The following is a 21,303-nucleotide window of genomic DNA, read 5'->3' on the forward strand; positions in this document are numbered from 1 at the left end:
AAAATTCCCTCCTTCTCCAAGTACTTTTTAGGACCTGCTTTGTACTAGACACTGTTCTAGGTTTGAGGGTTATAGCAGGGAGCAAAACTATATAGAAGACCGACAAAGATTTTTCCCTTATGAAGCTTAACTTGTAATGAGGGAGTCTGACAACACATGCATTTTTTAAGTAAAATATACAATATTGCATAGTAAATAGTGACAAGTATAAAAGAGAAAAAAATAAAGCAGGGAAGGAGATACAACATGTGCAGAAGGTTGACCCTGTAGATAAAGAGGCTGAGCTTTGTGCCCAAAAATACATGGTGACCTATCATCTAAAGTTATTTTTAAAGTGCTACTAGTGATGAGGTTCTTCTTCAATTTTTTTGGAAGCAAAAGATTGAAAGCCAGCTACCTTTTTATTAGTAGCTATTACTTTATTAATATCAGCATACAAAATTAAAACTACCACTTTGTTTGGTGACCCGAAGGCTTGTTCTGCCAGGATGATGCACCAAGCTAAGGTTCCAGATGGCTGAGATAAATACCTCTCCTTGCAAAGTGGAAAGAAGATGATTATAGAAAGGAATGAAAGAAGCAAGGTCCAGAATGGCCATACTTTTTCAAAGGCACATAAATTTTGGAATTGAGTCTCTTGAAATTGAACACTCTGCCATGCCTACACACCATTTGTGAGGTCTTACATTCACCTGGGGCACATTTTCTCCAGTTTGAAGACCACGGGTCTCTTATTGCCTCCCTTCTCACTCCTCACAATGAGGAAGAATGAGGATCCGAGACAGAGCTGGGGAGGCTTCCAGACCCTCCAGACTCTTGGGGATTGCACTCAGTGTTTGTCAGAACAAGTTGCCATCAAGGACAATTGAACTGTATCAGTTCTTCACATAAGTACCTGAGACTGAGGGGGACAAGATAGAGTAGAAGCATCCATTTTGCATAGTATTGCCGAGTAGAAAGAGGTAAAAAATGTTGGGAAACTCTGATCTGGACAATGCAGCCTCTGGGACTGCATATTCTATTCTTTCAGCTGGAACTGGCTTAACATGGAGCATTTCATTGGTCTCATGTGCTTCTCTTCAATTTCACATGCCTTCTGAAAGGTGGAGGAGATTTTAAATTTCCTGAAGCATAAAGAGAACAACCATAAATAGTCATAAAGCTGGCACTTGGGCATCATCTGCCTACTTGGACAGCTCTTTGGGGTCACAAAGTTATTTCAGGCAGGGGGTAGCACAGCCCCAACCACCCCCAGAACATAAGCAATGTTTTAAGGCACTGTGAAGTCCGCTGTGCCCAGCAGACCCATCACGGTGCCCTGGCGGCCACTAGGTATGCCATAAGTAGCCCCAACTGTGGCCTGTGTTTTGACACAGCAGGCCGTGCCCCCTGAATGCTCAGATTGTTCAGACAGGAGACAGCAACAGATCAGTGACACTGCAGAGTAGCTCATTCTCTCATAACAGCAGCAGGGTTTAATTGCCAGCTACCTCTGAAATAACTGGTCTCTCCTAAAAGCCCTCATTATGGTGGGGTGCTGCGAACTCCTCTCTGCAGTCTTTGAAAGGTCTCTCTGTGTGAACTAAGTTGATGTCAAGCCTCTTCCCCAGCTTTTTCCTTATGAATTTATATCACGGTACAAGCAAATCACAGTGTAACTGCCCCAACATTTGAGTTCTTCAGATGTTTCTTTAAGACGTCATTGGTGGACTTGGCAACTTGTAAAATAAATGCTGATTAGAAAAGCCTAATACCTACATAGCAGGAACAATGATGGACTAGAAAGCAACCTCAGAATAAATGTGTTAATTGTCCCTCAGCTTCCTGAGTCTTGTCTTTTCTCTGACCTAAACACAATGTTATAGGGGCTCTGTGCTCCTAAATTCGGTGACGAGGCAGTGTGCAACATAGCTGGAGTGAAACAAAATGCCTACATCCTGGTTAATTATTTGGTGAATATAGTTAAACATGGGACATAAATGACGGCTTGAGCTCACTGGAAATGGCACGTTTTCACTTTAAGTGTATCCAAGTCAGAGGCAAAAGTCTCAATCTGAGGCTTTTAACCTGGAGTCCATAAATGCAATGGGCTATGAACCCCATGAAATAAAATCATTTAACGGATACAGAAGTCAGAAGTGTGCACCTTTTTTTTTTTGTTTTTTTTGGAGACGGTGTCTTGCTCTGTCACCCAGGCTGGAGTGCAGTGGTACGATCTCGGCTCACTGCAAACTCCACCTCCTGGGTTCACGCCATTCTCCTGCCTCAGCCTCCCCAGTAGCTGAGACTACAGGTGCCCGCCACCACACCCGGCTAATTTTTTGTATTTTTAGTAGAGACGGGCTTTCACCGTGTGAGCCAGAATAGTCTCGATCTCCTGACCTCGTGATGCACCCACCTCGGCCTCCCAAAGTGCTGGGATTACAGGCGTGAGCCACCGCGCCCGGCCAAATGTGCACTTTCTTACGAAGGGGTTCCTCAAGTTTTATAAGATTATAAGAGATCTGTGATCCTAAAGATAATAAGAGCCATGACTAAATATTCTCAAAACCTTACAATTATTAACCCTTTCCCCTCCTTCACTGAAAAAGCAAACACTTGCTGAATGCCTAGGACTTCCGCAGTCCCGTGACATCTGCTTTGGGGAAACAAACATGAACTAAAGTTCTAGTGAAGAAAAAGAATTAAATTAATATATTTGAGCTCCTTCCAAGGGCTAGCCAGGCACTATCCTGCATGTAATATACATTTTTCTTGTCAGTCTTCATAGTAAACCCATTGGAAGTCACTATTAGTACTAGCCATTGTAGAAGAATTTAATTGCTAATAATGGTCACAACAATATTTCCTGCCTAACTTGCCCATCAAGAAGTGGAGTTGCTGTTCTGCCTCTTAAGCCCAGGCAGGCTTGGCAGCTGTCCTGACTAATCGAGTTTGGTGGAAGTGGCTCTCAGTGACTTTTCAGGCCTGATCATAGAAGGCGACACAGCTTCTGCCTGGCTATATTTGGTTACTAACCCTTAAACTCAACTACCATCTTGCAAGGAAGCCCAGGCCACATGGAGAGGCCCTTGTGGAGAGCAACAAGGTCTCCAGCCCTCAGCCCCAGCTAAGCAAAAAGCCAACAGCCTGTCCTGACTTGCCTGCCATGTGAGTGCACCACCTCATAAGCTGCTGCTGCAGCCTCTTGTGCCCCAGCTAACATTTTGTTTAGCAAAAATAAACCTTTCCTGCTACGCTCTGCTCAGATGTACCAATTCATGAGCAAAACAAATGGTGATTATTGTTTTAAGACACCATTATGTGGTTGTGTGCTATACAGCAATAGATAACTAGAGCAAGCAGCTTGCCCATATGAGCAACTGCCACTTAGAAGTTAAATAATTTGCCCACAGTTACAAAGCTAATAAGTGTAGAGCTGGAATTCAAAACAAGATCTGCCTGATACATAAAATCAAGTCAAGAGGATGAAGGAGAGAGTTTTACCTATATCTGTGATTTGGTACACCTTTTTTTTTTTTTTTTTTTTTTTTGATACAATGTCTCACTGTCGCCCAGGCTGGAGTGCAGTGGCGTAATCTCGTAATCTCAGCTCACTGCAACCTTCTCCTCATGGGTTCAAGCAATTTTCCTGCCTCAGCCTCCCAAATAGCTGGGAATACAGGCACACACCACCCTGCCCAGCTAATTTTTGTATTTTTAGTAGAGACGGGGTTTCACCGTGTTGGCCAGGATGGTCTCCATCTCTTGACCTCATGATCTGCCTGCCTCGGCCTCCCAAAGTTCTGGGATTGCAGGCGTGAGCCACTGCACCTGGCCAGTAGTTCTTAAAATAAAAAGAAATTTGAAGAAAATATAGCAAAAAATATTTAATCCTAAAGAGGAAACACAAGCATCTGCTATTTTATATTCTACACTTTTCTGTGTATTAGAAGTGATTTACAACTTAAAAGTATCTTTTCAAAGATGAAAACAAAGTACTTATCAAATTTGAAAATACGTTTAAGATCAGACTTGAAAAATAAGTTAAAATTTAAATTGCGTAAAGTTGCCATACTTTATAAAACCAGAGGCATTACTAATGTAATGTCTAGATGATAAAAGAAGATATTGCTTGGATTTGCCCAATTCCAACCTCTCTTTCTTCATCTAATGGTGTTAATTCACATCTTCATGCCTATGTTCTGAGCTTTCAGCTCAGCAGAATCTTGAAAATCTGAGGAGATGTGCATGAATGTACAGGAAAATAGACACCAGCCCACAGAGGAGAATCCAAGTATCGATTCTGGATTTACAATAAGCAGCAAGCATTTCCATAAGAGAAGGAAAACATTAGCACTTAGACTGCCTCTGAGGAGCATAGGAAATTTCTCAGGGCTGAGGGTGACTCTTCCCATAGCCCCCGAAGGGCTACATCTTCAACTTCACATGACATGTAGTGAACTATTTATCATAGGAAGCTGCCCGGTTGAAAGCCAGCCACCTTGCACATGTTGCCTCCTGAACAGCAGCACGGGATGAAGGAAAATCAATTGCCTTGAGTTCCCCTTTGATTCTGCATAAAGTCAATCAGGTTTGCCATGGCTGAGTGGGGAACTGAATCAGTAGCACTGAATTATCTAATGGAAACTTCATCTGTGACCCAGAATGTCCCGTAGACAAACAGAACAGTTGCTATTGGTGGTGTATTTTTTACAAGTAGAATACAAGTCTGTATTTGCACAGTAGGATGCTGCTATAAATCTAAAGTAGCTCTGTAATTTCTTCGGTTCTGTGAGAATCCTTGTCAGGAATTGGTGATGGCTAGAGCGAGTAACCACAAAGATATTTTGTTACAAGTAATATTATTCCTTCCAAGAAGTTGCTTGGCTGTGCTGCTGGAAGTTGGCACAGCAAGAAGATTTGAAAGGACTGCAAACAAAGGGATTTCCTGGCTACAGGCTCTCCCCAGGGGATCTTTGATGGTAACACCTCAGGTTCTGAGAATGGGTGTAGAGAGTGGCCCTCTGTGTGGCTGACTTTTCTGGACAGTTGATGCCAACTCTTAATTGTGTTGTTATTTTTTCTAAAATATATTTTTCACTTCCAGGATCTAATAATCAAAGCACATGGAACTCAATTTCACTGTCCTGCAGGCTCCCAGCAAGCTGTGCCCTGATGCTTCCTTCTGTTGCTCCATCTTTTCTGCTGAAGATCCCTGTATAGTGTTCTTGCTGTTATAACTACAGATTTCCTTGGATGTTTTTATTCCAATCTACCTTTTCTAGTACTTCTGAAAACCTGTCCATGCCTTTTCTGTTTATTTTCGTGTTTCATTGAAATTTACACCCTTATTTCCACTGAAGAAAGTACTTAATTCAGCATCTTCTCTTCTCCTATCTTTCTCAAGAAAGTGAATTTTAAAATGCAGAGTTGCTTTACTTTCTTATCGGTATAATATGACTGCCTTTCCCCAAACATAAGTAAAAACTGAAGGTCTTTCCTAATGAGTTGTTTTCAAGTCTTTTGTTAAGTCTTCTATTTTTAAAATTTCTTCATTTTTAAAGCACTTGATGTCATTTTAAAAAAGCTTTCATAATCTGTAAACTTGCCCTCTGTGTACACTTTCATTTGCCCCTTTACTTGAACTGTCATCCCACTCTAGCAAATGGGAAATATTGATGCATGCATGCCAAACTATTTTTTAATATGAAAACATCCTCATCTTGAGGACTTGGTGGCTTCCGTGGCCAAAAAGCCTCATTTCTCTGTCCCATCCATGAAGAATTCTTGATATTTCAGTTTCTTTATTACTTAACTTTTCAATGATTCCTCCTTAATAGTTAAATTTTTGGTAGTCTTGTCTAGTTCTAGAATCTGATAATTTAAGTCTTACCTATATGTGACATTTTATTTCTAGAGTTTACAACATTTACATCATGCTAAGTTTCTGATATGCAGAGAAGGTATAGCCGAAAAACAAATAACAATTAAAAAGAAAGAAAAAAACAAATAACAAATAACAATTTAAAAAAGAAAGAAAGAAAAAACACATAGGTGTGGCTGATTTATAGTGCCATCAATTGCAGGGACCAGATGTCCTAATTTGGTTAAAACAGTCCTTACTTACACAAATTGCCCTGGCACTTTATCTGGTTTAGACTTTGTCCTGCATTTTTTAGTTTTCAAATGAAATATTACTATTGATAGTTGTATTAGGAAAATCTAGAACGGGCATGTAGGCAATTCTTCCCGTTTCTATCATAGTCTTATCAAGATATGTGAGATGCCTGAGCAATCAACAGAATCCTTTTTTTTTTTTTTTTAGAATTCTCTTTTAACTGTATGGTTAAATCTGTAAGAAAACCAACAATACCACTCTCTTTTCTCCAAAACTTAAAAGACAAAACATAACTAGCATCTTCCTTTCAAAGGCAGTATGCAACCTGATCCCTGAGAAAGATACCTACTTCAGTAGGAGTAGTGGAGATGGCCAACTCCTTCCAGTCTCAGGTGGATGTGGGAGAGGCACTGCAATCTACAGCTCCTACCAGCAACTCTTCCCACCATATCCAGCTGGTAGGGTCAGTGGAGAGCAGCTGGAAGTGTAGGTTAATGCACCGACACATTAGGAGAAGAATTTCTCAGAGTTAAAATAATGATACCAGTCTTATATACCAGTTTATAGTACTGGAATTATATTAGTTTATCAGATGCTTTCAACAGACCACCAATTAACTTATTTAAATGATTTTACTTTTTTAATCCAATTCATATAATTAGCATAAGCCTTTTAAATTTGATTGTTTATTTGTTTTTTAGACAGGATCTGGCTTTGTCTCCCGAGCTGGAGTGCAGTGGCACATTCTGGGCTCACTGCCACCTCGACCTCTGTCTTGTAGGCTCAAACCATCCTTCCACTTCAGCTTCCCAAGTTGCTGGGACTACAGGCACATGGCACCACACCCAGCTAATTTTTGAATTTTTTTTTAAATGGGGATGGGATTTCACCATTGTTGCCCAGCTGGTCTCAAACTCCTGAGTTCAAGCAATCCACCTGCCTTGGCCTCCCAAAGTGCTGGGATTACAGGCATAAGCCACTGCACCTGGCTTAGCATAAGCCTTTTTTTTAATTTTATTTTTTGTTTCTTTTATTTTTATTATTTTTGAAAACAGAGTCTCCCTCTGTCGCCCACGCTGGAGTGCAGTGGCATGATCTTGGCTCACTGCAACCTCCATCTCCTAGGTTCAAGCAATTCTCCTGCCTCAGCCTCCGAGTAGCTGGGATTAGAGGCGTGTGCCACGATGTCCAGCTAAATTTTTAATTTTTAATAGAACAGGGTTTCACCATGTTGGCCAGGCTGGTCTTAAACTCCTGACTTCAAATGATCTGCCCACCTTGCCTCCTAAAGTGTTAGCATTACATGCATGAGCCACCGTGACCAGCGAACATAAGCCTTTTAGATGTTCATTCTGTCCAAGGCAAAACTCTGATATTATTTTAAATCCTGTCATAATCTAATTAAGTAGTAAATATTAAAGATAAATTTATTTATTTTGTAGAAATAATACAATACAAATTTTGTGAAGTACAACATATGGCTTAAAAAAACAACAAAAAATATTCTTACTAGGTTAAAAAATACATGAAGCAGGACTGTATTTGGAATTCAAGTGCACAAGAAACTTACAATTGCATCCTAATAAAGCAGCACTATTTTACTGATGAAAACAGAAATTCTAAGTGTCTTCAAAATGTGTGTGTGTATATATGTATATATATATATACACACACACACACACACACACACATTTAGAGTAAATAAAATAGAATGTTTTTGTGATGAGGCCAATGTTGAAAACAAAAAGAACTTCAACATAAAAGAATAGATTTTCTCTCTTCCCTTCCCTTTATCAATCTGAGTTCTGACTATTTCGGCCTTTGAAAAACTACTTTGTAAATCAACCTAAGTTTCTTAAAATGTCTGTATTTTTATAAACGAATCTTCTACATTTTAGTTGCATTACATTCAAGATCAATTGCAAAACTTAAATTGATTATTCAACAAACCAAAGCACCCCCCAAAAAAACTTTCAAAACTCTTCATAAATTGTAATAATTGAAAGGTTACAGAAAACATTGAACTATATCCTCACAAAAGCAAAAGACAAATGAGAACTCAAAATGTTGCACAATAATTGATGTTTTAATTTTATAATTTCCCTTTGAGATATCTTGACTTGAGAAAGGACATTTTAGAATGGAGTCCCAGTTTTTAATTGGACAAATGTATTTTCTGCACCTGAAGGAACAGAAGTTGATTTGAGAAGACTTAGAATTTTGTAGTGTCTGTATTTGGTGAAAAGAATCATAAACAGATACTACTTATGGGTTTTGTTTTATAAAATTTTTGCCAAAAACTGATACTCTGTATGGAGGCAAATATTTGGGCTAAAACATACTACACATGTCCTCCATTTAGCAAACTTGCTTGGCATTTACACACACACACACACACACACACACACACACACACACTCTTGAGAGTTCAGTTTTCCTACACGCCTGTATGCCTGTTAATGTTAGAGTGCTATAATACAACCAAAGCTTGGTTTAAAGTAATTAGTATCTTTAATGGACTATGAAACAGGAGAAACAAAGATCACATATGTACACTAGATTTGGGAGAAGAAAAGATTGAGGCTTTGATCAAAACCAAAAGAAACTGTAAAGAATATTACAAAGATGAGAGGTCTATACAGACAGCCAGTTACTCCGCCATTAGGCAGGAAACAAAACTTTTGCAAAAGGCAGATGTTTATTTTTGGGGGGTGGCTTGGGGACAGAAGGCATGGAGATAGATTGTGTGGCTTCTCAAATGCCTTTCTAATGATTCAATACATATTCTTAAGGAAACAAAAAGGATTCTGGCAGCAAGAGGAGACAGTATATCTTTTGATATGTAAGGAGAAAGGGCATGTCTGTATGCCTAAGGACAAACACATTATTTAAAATCTCATGCTATTTAATATTACTTCATTTTTTACTGAAACCAATAACAACTTATTTTTCAGATCCTATGAATCCAGGTTATTTGTGTATTTTTAAAATTTCCTCTTTTTGGCTCATTGACAATATTTTTAGTAGTCCTTTTTGCTAAATATTTTTTCATTTTATGGTGAATGGATATTTTTGTTAAACTTGCTCTTATGCATTCTACCTGAAACATTAATATTATGTGTATTTTTCACACACTTATTCATATTGGCCTATGTTATATTTTCAGTTGATTTCATAGGTGGACTTGATACACACTCCTACTACCAGGATCATGTTGAGTTAAAGCCTGTTAAACCAGTAAGTAAAGGTGTGATGATATGGAAAATATTAATCCTTCTAACTCAGCAAAAACTAACCAAAACTGGAATAATTTGAACCTACTACTACTAATCATTGGTTTAATTTTCCACTCATATTTAAAGCACACCTTTCACATGTAACCCAACATCACCATTATTATTATTCATTCCAAAAAGGATTTGAAGCTGGTGACATTATTTATATTTCAAAAACAATAGTTTTATCTTATTCCCCTTATCAATAGCTAGTTACTGAATTTTTTTAATGAGATTATTTAATCTGCAGAAGTGAAGACTGAATATGTGTCCTGGGGCAGCACAGCAAAGTAAAAAGGGGAGAAAGACCTGCAGTGAATCCAAGCCCTCTATGTGACACCCAGACACCTTCCTCAGTGTCTCTAAGACTTGTTCTATCACCATACTATGGTTTCACAGGAGGGAAACAGATTAAATTGGATAATGTGTGTATGGTACATGTAAAGTTGCCCATTACTCTTCCTAGTACTCAAACATTTGACTAACAAGTTCAGAAACAAGTTTTCTATGTTCTTAGAGGACATGGAAGGAAGTCAGCATCAACAAAACCACCCAAAACTGGTTAGATTTCAGTTGAGTACAAGAAAGAAATCTTAGTCACCTGATTAATAAAATACTAGGAAACATGGAAATAGATAACAGTGACTCCATTCCTAGAAAATTCCAAGTAGCACATATAAAACTGTATAAATTAATAATAACTATCACACTTGCATATATTATCTCACTGAATCTTCATGAAAACACTGCAATGTGCTAATTAATATTCCCACTTTATAAATAAGAAAACTGAGGTTCATAGAGGTTAGGCAACTTTCTCAAAGTTCCACTATTAGTAAGTTGTGGAGCTGAGATCTTTCCTGGGTGGCAAACTATCACCCAACCTGATATGATGGACTTGCTCAGATGATCTTTTGTTCTTTCAGCTCGGTGTTCTGTAATTCCATGGTGATAGAAGAAATTATGTAAAATAGTCGCTTGTATAATAAACACATATGAAAAGCTTCATCTGCTGCCTCTTTGCCACAGTGGTTCTTACCCAATTATGTAGCCCCTACACCCAGTGTCTGTGAGGACTGAAGCTCTGAGAAGGCTACTCTGACTCCTCTACCTCCCCAGGTTGAATTAACTTCATTCTGGTAGAATGATCTAAAGTAAACATAGCTCACAGGCAGCACAAATCAGCACCGTGCCTGTCATATGATAGATGTTTAAATAAATTTTGGTTTCTTAAAGCAAATCCAATTTGGAAAAAACATTCACCCTATATAACCCTCCAGAACCAAGCAGTCACCACCTCATTACTCATACCACTAAGTGCTCATAAACGATATGTTCCAAAAGTTGATATTTGTAGATTTGGGAAACTTGTCAGGGATTGTGACAATAATCAAGGTGATTGGTGCATTGGGAGTGAGAAAAGAACGAAGACAATGCCTAGTGGTGACTTAGAGAGCCTTCATATATTTGTTATGTGATAAGAGGATGATGAATGGTTTCTTTCATCTCCACTGTGGGAAAAAAAAAGTCAGCAGAGAAATTGCAATATGAAAAATGCTGCAATTTAAGAGAGATCTTTCTATTAGGGAAAGTTATTAACAACTCCATTTGATAAATGTTGATAATGGAATTTTCTTCTTGAATGACTTTTAAAAACTGGATGCCCATGTACCTATGTACCTCAAAAGGATGTTCTGTGGCATGACCCAGAGGCAAGCGACTTCCACTTATGTTCTCTAAAGTCACTTCCATCTCTGTGAATCAAAAACACCTAAAACATACTTTTAAGATCACCTAAAAGGCTTTGATCAGCTCCGCTATCTGCTCCAAGGCTTTTCTTAGCATCCCTGTTCACTGCTGACCTAGCAGTGGATTGCTGAATATAGCATAAACTACAAGCTATTCTCTACAGAAAGCAATAGAACAAGCTTCTGCTTTGACAGATTATGCATATTACCATGTCAGATGAATATGGAATGCCTTTCAACCATAAAGGAAGCAAAAATCTAAAGGATCAAACTAAGCCTGAATTGAAATCATTGTGCATGAAACAATTTAAGAGGTCAGTATCTGTACTCTCCACCAGTATGCAAATATTTCAGCATTTATCCAATCTGCCTCTGTCAGTCTACTTGATTTCTTTTAATAAGGCTGTTATATTGAATTCCATTGAACCCAATGATGCCATATCACTACCCAGCAACAGCTTGGAGAAAAAGCCAACCTTCTGTGCAAAATTGTTAGAGAGGGGAATGAATGCTGGCTTTAACTTTCATTAAGCCTCTTTTATCACCATTCAGTAGAAAGCCAGGTGTTGTGAGGAAGCCACTTTATTAAGGGGGTCAGAAGAATCCTTAGCATATTCCCAGGCACATGTCTGTGAACAGGTAGCTTTGAACTCCATATGCAGAGTTTCCAGCCAGCAGCTCATTCCTAGGTAATACTGCAGAATTGCACAGGAAGCCTTAATTCTCATGTTTGAGTATGTCAATGCTCCATAACCACAAAGTGCACCTTTCAAGTGTCCACAGTCAAATTGTATGTGAATATGTATATGGGAAGTAGGGTTGGGATAGGGGTAAGGTGGTTCACAGATGCATTTGGTCTTTCATGTTTTGTTTCTTCCTTTTTAAAGTAATGATATCAAGCTTAAAAAGCCCACTGATTACATCAATCAGTTTAATTCACTTTACAATCACTGATTGATTACCTACACTATGCACGCCAGGCACATCCTAAGTGCTAGAGATATAAAGATAAATAATACTTGAGATTTGACCTTTAGGAGCCAATAATCTAGGAGGGGAGATGTACATTGAAAAGGTAGGTGCAAAACAATATCTGTCTCCAAGGAAATTTTATGTGGGAGGGGGAATAGTTAACTCTCTCTTGGCAGGAAAGGCTTCCCGGAGAAATAACAATTGAGCTACTTTGAAAAGATGACACAGAATTTATCAAAAGCAGAATAAATGTAACTACATTGGAAGATACTTTGGCAGTTTCTTACAAAACTAAGCATACTTTTACGGTAAGATCTAGCAATCAAGCTCCTTGGTATTTACCCAAAGAAGCTAAAAAGTTTGGTTCACACAAAAACCTACACATGGATATTTATAGCAGCTTTATTCATAATTGCCAAAATTTGATAAAGAACAAAGATGTCCTCCTCAGGTGAACAGATGAACTCTGGGACATCCATACCATGGATTATTTAGTGCTAAAAAGAAATGAGCTACGGCATCATGAAATGACATGGAGGAGCTTTAAATGCATGTTATGAAATGAAAGAAGTCAAACTGAAAAGGCTACATACTATATAATTCCAACTATATGGCATTTTGGGAGAGGCAAAACTATGGAGACAGTAAACAGATGAAGGGCTGCGGGATGGCAGACATGAATAGGCAAAGCACAGAGGATTTTTAGAACAGTCGGACTACTCTGTATGACATTGGAATGATGGACATATTTCAGCATACATTTGTCCAAACCCATGGAATGTACAACACCAAGGGTGAATCCTAATGTAAACAATAGGCTTCATGTGACTATATCAATGTAGGTTCATCAGTTGTGACACATGTAACACACTGGTAGGGAATGCTGATAATGGAGGAGGCTGTGCAAGGGCAGGGACAGGGGCAGGGACCATTTGGGAAATCTCTGTACCTTCCTCTCAATTTTGCTGTGAACCTAAAACTGCTCTTAAAATATTAAGTCTTTAAGAGGAAAAAAAGCAGCAGAAGAAAACAGGTATCCCCAGCATGGAGGCTGATTCGCTTGGCCATTCTAGAGAAGACAAAGTTGAAGCCCATGACCCCCTAATCTGATGTTTGCCATAGTTCTCGTATAAAGCGAGTGAATGGACAGGAAGCAGAGGCTTAAGCAGAACAGGTGTCTTGACAGCTCTCAGTGAGGACCCTAAGAGACCTGCAACAGCCATGGCTCCACCATTATGCCTAAAGCTATCAAGATGCTTTCAGTGTTGGTTATCTGGGTCTGGCCTGTGGACATGTGACACACAGGTCAGGAGTAATCTGTGCTGGGATTCAATATCTTATCACAACTGCCAGCAAGGGAGGTGTAAGTCTCACCATAACTGCCATGGAGTCTCTACCAGGATCTACACTGAAAGCACCACCCATGAAAGGAAAGAGTAAAGACTGCTCTTATTGTAAGAACGCAGAGCCCAGTGGTCAGCAGTGGCTTTGAAGAGGACACCTACACATCAGCTTACAGTAGGGGCAGCAGTAACACCAGGAGAAGAGGGTTAACAGAAGCAGATTTACCCCTCGGGAAGAAAAACAGCATGGCGTAAACATATGCAGCTATCAAAGAGATATGGAATTTCAGAGAACATAGTGAGTAACTAAATTGAAGTTTGTCAAAATCATGACTGGTGTATTTCCATCCAAATGGTTAGCAACTGGGTACCAGGAAGATTAAGCTCCATGTAGCAGTAATTCTTCACATAAAAATAATTAGAGCAAGGCAGTTTATCAAAGAAGGACAGCAGCTGGAATTCCAGAACTGTTTTCTACAGTAAAGGTAGAGCTAGATCTGATTATGTTAGAAATTTCCATGAGGATGATGCCTATGACTGCAGTTAAGAAAGACTTGATGAGAAAAGCTGACCTGAGATTCCCCCATACCTTTCAGCTAGTCTTTTTCTAAGGCTTACAAATGAAAACTTGACTTTTCTTTGGTATCTTAATTTGTCTGATTGCCTTTGCTGGAGGCTAATTTTTCTTCACAAAAATTGCTACATACTATGTGGCCACTGCTGATTGAGTGGCTGCTATTGCAACTAAGTACTAGAAGACAGCCAAAGCTAATCCGTACTTCAGGGTAGCCCTGCAGCCAGCTCCACAGGTACTTTCACTGCCTGCTTTCTATCTCTGACAATCCAGGTACACAGGAAACACACCTCTGATGATCAGGCTGTAGGACAGATGCAGAGGTGGTCACCTCTTTCTGCTCTTTCCTGAGAATAGCTGTTTTGCATTAGTACCCCCGTATGTAAGTTGATGTCAGGCCATTTTGCATTTACAGCATCGACATTAAGCACCAGCTAGTAGGACAAATCAGGGTGTGTGTGTGTGTGTGTGTGTCTGTAGGAATTGGTGGGAAGGTGGAGTAATGTTCTTTCAAACCTTGATTTAAAAACCAACAATCACCAGCCATATGTTAGTAAACTGTAGCTGGAGGCACCTAAAGAGGAATAGAATCACTGTATCTTTATACTGTTTTCATTTGTCCTTGATTAGCCTTCACATCTTATATTTATCCAGATAGAGTGCACGCTGAGCTATGTCAAATTCTGCCTGCCATCTCTCCCCTGCGGCATGTGACTATAAGGTGACTGCGATCCGCTCATATCAGTGGTTGTCTCACTGTTTCCACTACTAAAGGTGGAACTCTGTTCCCTGAGGCTCACCATCAGTCCCTGGAAATGGAAGGGACTTCGTGAGGCATTAACTCTCCCGGGCTGTCTCAAGAGCACTGCAGCTGTAATGCACTCAGCGCCTTCTTAGTTATCCCGAAAGGAGAGATGGGCTTCCCTGTGTGCCTGCCTTACTTAGCACCAGTGCAGTGGCACTCAGGGCTCGTTGTTCTCACTAGCTTCGGACCTCTTTCTCCTTGTCACTGACATTAATAACTTTTTGATGCATCATAAGAATGGTTGTACCATGTCACAGAATACTGTAAGAACACATCCTGATGTATACTTATTTGACCATGTAGCAGTGAAATGGCTGTTTATACAGCTTATGCAGTTCAGACTTATCACTGTAGTGTGCGGTTTGTGCACCTCTGTCTTTGTTAGGATGGAATGATGCCACCAATAGTGCAACTGGCAACATGCAAGAGGGTTTGCTGTGACCAGTGACCAGTTACATGTCAAAGAAAACTGAGATCATTTCCTTTGACCTGTGACTTCACTCTCTGCCCCTAAAATTTGTGGACCTGATTCTCATGCTTCTTTGTGAGGCACATAAAGCCCTTTTCCAAATTCAGAAAGCTCATATCTGAATAGTGTTCTCCAGGGAGAATATCAATTCCTGGCTTTCTCAGAAGTTTTCTGGGTATTTGCCATTGATGCCAATGGCAAGAAAATAGACTTAGGCAGTGATGTGGAGATATAGTCCACCATCACCCCCTGAAAAAAAATCAACAACACAAATAAAAAGTCATTTTACCCTGTTTCCAAGAGAAAGTGTCCTCTGATTTTAAAATTCAAGTCAATGATATAAACCAAATTTTATGTTAAATACACATATTTTGCACTTAATATTGACATCAAAAAAATTTATAATCCCCATGTTATGATAAGTTCTGGGAAGAAACAATATACAGGAAAGATTACACAATACACAGGAAAAAAGCATACACACACACACAAACACACACACAGAAGTGATTAGAAAAGCAATAGAAAAAGAAACATTTACAGTGCTATCAGAAGAAACACTCGATTCCATTCTGCCTTGAGGACAGTTACCCTTAAGTAACTACTAACATATCTACAAACATCTGCAAAAAGAGAGAGAGAGAAAGAGAAAGAAAGAGGAAATGATGTTATGGATCCCCAAAATTGAAGTATTCTATGCAGACCCATTGATCAATCATAGCATCATTAAAAGTAGGACAACCAGGCCAGGCGTGGTGGCTCACACCTGTAATCCCAGCACTCTGGGAGGCAGAGGCGGGCAGATCACTTGAGGTCAGGAGTTCGACACCAGCCTGGGCAACATGATGAAGCCTTGTCTCCACCAAAAAATAAAAAATTAGCCAGGGGTGGTGGTGCATGACTGTAGTCCCAGCTACTCGGGAGGCTGAGGCAGGAGAACTGCTTAGACCCGGAGGCAGAGGTTTCAGTGAGCCGAGATCGTGCCACTGCACTCCAGCCTAGGTGACAGAGTGAGACTCCATCTCAAAAAAAAAAAAAAAAAAAAGTGGGACAACCAGACATGTGTCCCCAGATGTGCTACAATAAGAAGGGCACAGCACCACCTATAAAATGTCTTGCCATAAAGTCAAGCCTGACCTTGGACTGATACTATAAAAATATATAAATAATTAAACCTCACCACAAGGAAGCAATCAGCCAAATCTAGCATGTGGGAAATAGTATAAAGCAAATTAAAAAAAAAGAAGAAGAAGAAAGGAAAGGAAACTGTTATTGATTTAAAGAGACACAATAGTCAAACACCATTGTGTATATGTGGTTTGCTTGGTTTTAAAACTTTTTTTAAAACAGAACTAGATTATATTTCAATATACAACTTCTGTATAACCAAAAAATAAAACACTACAGTAAAAAGAATGAGAAAAAACACATTTGCAATTCTTGACAAAATGTTAATATCTTTAATTGTAAATGAACTCTTCAGAAATCAGTACTAAGAGACTAACATTACAAGAGAAGTGAAAATAAAAGGAACAGAGGAAAATGGAATAGCACAAATGAGTTATAAGGCTATATGAAGATAATATGGTTAACATTAATAGCTGAGAAAGAATTTCATTATAAATTACATTATCGATGCTTACAAATACTGATATCTGATGTTTGTACAGCTTTAGGAAATGAAGAATTCTCAAATGCTGGGGCAAGTTACCCTAGTCATGGGGAGTTTACACAAAAATGTAGATTTTTGCATAAATTTGGCCCAGGCAGTTCTCAATCATAGGAATCACTCCAACAAATAGTTGGATACACACCCACACACATAAACATACATGTTTACTACACAGAAAATGTGTAAGTAATCTATCATCCCCAAAGAAACTATTTATGTATCAACTGGTTTATAAAATAATAGACTGGGGGGTAGAAATAGAAAGAAAAAAAAAGACGCTTAAGTAAAAATACTACATTTCACAAAATTCTGTATCCTTTGAATTCTTATGAAAGATTTTTAATGAATCAGTTTTATATTTACCTTGTTATTAGTGAAAATTATAAATATATGCACTTCATAGTGATGCTTCCAGACATATAAGGTATAATTTCAACAAACCAATTGTAATGAGATATTTCTAGATGATTGGGGAAAGTGATTATGGGCTGGATATTAAATGATGTTAAGAAATTTTTGTCAATTTTGATAGGTATGCTAATGAATAGGTAAAAAGAAGAAAAGAAATTCTTACCAATTGAGCAGGTTATTTCAACCTCTACACTTTTGACTCTGGACGAGGTAATTCTTTGCAATGGATCTGTGCCACTGTGGGATACTTAACAGCATTCTTGGCCTGTACCTCCTAGATGCCATGTTAACACCATTCCCTACCAAACTGCAACAACCATTGCTGTCTCCAGATACTGGCAAGTGTCGATTGGTTAAGAATCACTGAGTTAGAAATGCATAGAGATATGAATGAAAGAACATAATAGTTGAGATTTTATTTTAAATACTCTAGTCAAAAAAGGCATGGGGGTGCTAGTTGATAGGTGAAACTTTAATAGCATAACTTTCATTTTAGTTGAAGCTGAGTGATGAATACATAGAGATTCATAACACTAATCTGTCTACTTTTGTGTCTGACGTTTTTTTCTTTTTTTTTTTTTTTTTTTTTTTTTGAGACGGAGTTTCACTCTTTTTGCCCAGGCTGGAGTGCAATGGCATGACTTCAGCTCGCTGCAATGTCCACCTCCCGGGTTCAAGGGATTCTCCTGCCTCAGCCTCTCTAGTAGCTGGAACTACAGGTGCCTGCTGCCACACCTGGCTAATTTTTTGTATTTTTAGTAGAGACGAGGTTTCACCATTTTGGTCAGGCTGCTCTCAAACTCCTGACCTCAGATGATCCACCAGCCTCGGCCTCCCAAAGTGCTGAGGTTACAGGCGTGAGCCACTGTGCCCAGCCCTGTTTGATTTTTTAAAAGTCAGTCTGCTAATAAAACCTAACACAGGTTTGTCAATAGGTTTTCCTTTGAATGCCCCCTTTCAGAGTTGCCCCACTGTCTTCTGCAAAAACTCCTCACAGACATGTTTCCCAGCTCCTGAAGTAACACTGTCAGAATTCCTACCTGACATCATAGGAACAGGCTCAGCCTGTTTCACTGCTTCACCAATCCATGTTGCTAAAGCCCAGAAGCAGAAAATATTAGCTTGAGGCAGAGCTGGCGTTAAAGATAAATGTAATGGGTACCTAGAAGTTCCCCCAAACCCTCACTGACACTACTGCTAACAAAGAAAAACACCTTCTCCTGTTGCCTTGTCCTCACTCAAAGAGATTCATGTATTGGATGGAAAAATAAACCCTGAAAATTCCTTCTAATGTAAAGATTGCATAAAACTATTCCACCATTATAATCCCATCCCTTTCTCTTTTAGTTTAAATCCCTGTTAAAATGCCAAGGAGTAGAAAGGGTAGACACTGATATTCAGAATGTAGAGAATAGATGAGCAGAGGAAATGTGATGGGGCACAGGGAGAGGCCTGGAGGATTCCCACTCGTGAGGCATGCAGGAGGGAGTTGTTCTCTAGAGGAGTTCTAGGCGCTTGGGTGGATATTTTGTGGTCATTTTCTTCATGCTCTACAATGAGAAGAGTGGCAAACAAAAAGTAAAACTGTTGGGAAATTTTTCAGCCATTTCAAACTATAACCGAAGAGTTCACTCCAACGCATAAAGTCATCAAACTGAAGTAGAGGAAAAGGAGTTGCTAGATGTGGTTATGAAGAGAGTGTGAAACACAGTCTGTTGGAATGATGCTTACAATTTAGTTGAAGGAAGAAAACTTGCATGTCTGGGTGAAGAAATTAATCATGAGGCCTGGATGCCACTAGCTGTACATAGGGAAGAGTTGATAGCCTGAGAGTTGCTCTTAGCAGGATGAGAAAGCAAAATGGCTGAGGGAGAAGTGGAAGTCTTTGCAGTGGAGAAGAAATCTCAGCCAAACCTTCAAAGGTGAGTAGGGTTTGGATTAGCTAAGACTTTTCACAGGAGAGAAACTGTGAGAGCAAAAGTGTTCAACAGATGTTTATGAAGTATCAACTACGCAGTAGGTACTGTGTTAAGGTTGACATTGTGCAAAGATGCAGAAGATGATGCCCTAACATTTCAAAGGCTTACTGCTTAGGATAGAATAAGCAGAGTCGTTTTCAAAAGTGTGGAGACAACAGTGATTGGAGATGGGGATCTGTATGAGTCAGGGTTCTCCAGAGAAACAGAACCAGTAGAGTGTGTGTGTCTGTGTGTGTGTGTGTGTGTGTGTGTGTGTGTGTGTGTCCGCACATGCCTGCATCTGGGGGCTGGCAGACTGGAGGCCCAAGGAAGAGATGCAGCTCAAGTCCAAAGACAGTCTGGAGGCAGACTTTCTTCTTCCACAAGAGACCTCAGTCTTTTCTCTTAAGGCCTTACACAGATTACATGAGGCCCACCCACATTACAGAGGGCTATCTGCTTTACTCAAAGTCTACTGATTTACATGTTAATCTCTTTTTAAAATAAAAAAAAATTAAAAAATAAAAAATAAACCTTTACACTGAGAGGTAAACTGAAGTTTTACCAAACATCTGGACACCATGGCCTGGCCATGCTGACACATAAAAGGAGTCATCACAGGATGGGATGTGTGTAAGAAACATGAGTCATTGGTTGGGTGTCATGAAAGCAAGAGCAGGATGATCTTGAGCACTTAACCACCAACATACTGTAGAAAGAACAGGCTATGCAAATATCTCATAGTTTGGGGACACAACATTACCCTGTTATCTTTACTCTTAAGAAAAGCAATAGCGACTACTCCACATCACACAACAATTACTGTGTGACTGGCACTTCTCTCCCAGGAAATCATCCAGCACTCTGATGATGATGCCCGATTACCATGCCCTAATCTGAAAAGTGGAAGGCTCAAGTTTCTAACTTTCTTATTGCTACAGTCAGACAGCACCAGGTGCACCCAGGAGCTATTTTGCATTTCAAAAGACCTGGATGAATATAAAAGATATTGAGCTGTCAGCTTTGAAGTTCTTGAAAGCAATTCGTATTTTCTGTTTTAGGTCGAAATAAGTAATGACATTGAACCAGAAATGCGGCTGCTGAACTTGACTTAGGGAGCAAAGGACCATTGACTGCGCACCTCGGTGGATCCGACCTGCCTCACGTTCCTTCCAGAGGCTGGACTGTGCTTCCTGGCTTTCCCACGAATCATGGAGTTCTTTGGTCACAGCCTTTGTATTATTAGCATTGTTCTCTAGATAAGTTCTAGGTGCTTCAGTGGGTAATTTTTTAGTCGTTTCCTTCTTATATGAACACTTGTAAATTGTAAAAAAAAAAAAAAAAAAAAAAAAAGAAAAGAAAAGAAAAAAGAAAAAACAGAATTTGGTTTTAAATTTTTAACAATATTTAATGTGAGGCATGCAAAATGAAAAATCAAATCTGTGAAAACCTTCTACAGTCAATTCTAAGAGAAATCTCAGTGTGTGCTGTGGAGATATTAAGTCAGCACTGCTGACTGTTGAAGTTATTCCAGGCCTGATGAATTTGTTTTAGCAGACATTACCTTTGGTTATCAGCCACCAAGGTAGACCCTGTGACAGCTGATAAATGGGTACAAATAATGGATTCAGCTTTTGAATTGAATATGGGTAATTGTTTCAATGCCATAAAACAAAACATGGAGTCCTCCTTTGTTCTTGACGTCTTAAAACCCAGAACAATATTATGGTAATCTAAATTTTCAGACTTGTGCATATCTTGTTTTTCCTGATGTATACACACACACATATATATACATATTGTGGGCACATGGAAGAATAAAGGATTAGCAGAGCCCCTTTCCCCTTTGGAGGGAATATGGGTATCTCTGAGGTCCATATTTTCTAGTCATTATTCCATTCCTGACACTGCTGTCAGTCCTAAACATACAGCTCATACAGCTTGGGGGACAGAAATCACAAACATAGACCTGCAGT

At 39.3% G+C, this 21,303-nt stretch overlaps 1 protein-coding gene across 4 annotated transcripts in view; it reads left to right on the plus strand.

Annotated features, from left to right (window-relative positions):
• The window catches only part of NKAIN3 (sodium/potassium transporting ATPase interacting 3), a 705,418-nt gene extending 684,347 nt beyond the window's left edge, over window positions 1-21,071 (plus strand). For 3 of the 4 annotated variants that reach the window (XM_021942370.2, XM_021942372.2, XM_021942371.2), the window contains 2 exons: window positions 9,267-9,337; window positions 20,389-21,071. In XM_021942370.2, coding sequence (XP_021798062.1) covers window positions 9,267-9,337; window positions 20,389-20,442 — 125 coding nt within the window. In that variant the 3' untranslated portion in view covers window positions 20,443-21,071. The remainder of the gene's footprint in view (window positions 1-9,266; window positions 9,338-20,388) is intronic. The other variant, XM_021942373.2, reaches the window with a different exon arrangement.
• Window positions 21,072-21,303: the final 232 nt, after the last annotated feature.

The sequence above is a fragment of the Papio anubis genome, chromosome 8 (genome assembly GCF_008728515.1).
Source record: "Papio anubis isolate 15944 chromosome 8, Panubis1.0, whole genome shotgun sequence".
NCBI lineage: Eukaryota > Metazoa > Chordata > Mammalia > Primates > Cercopithecidae > Papio > Papio anubis.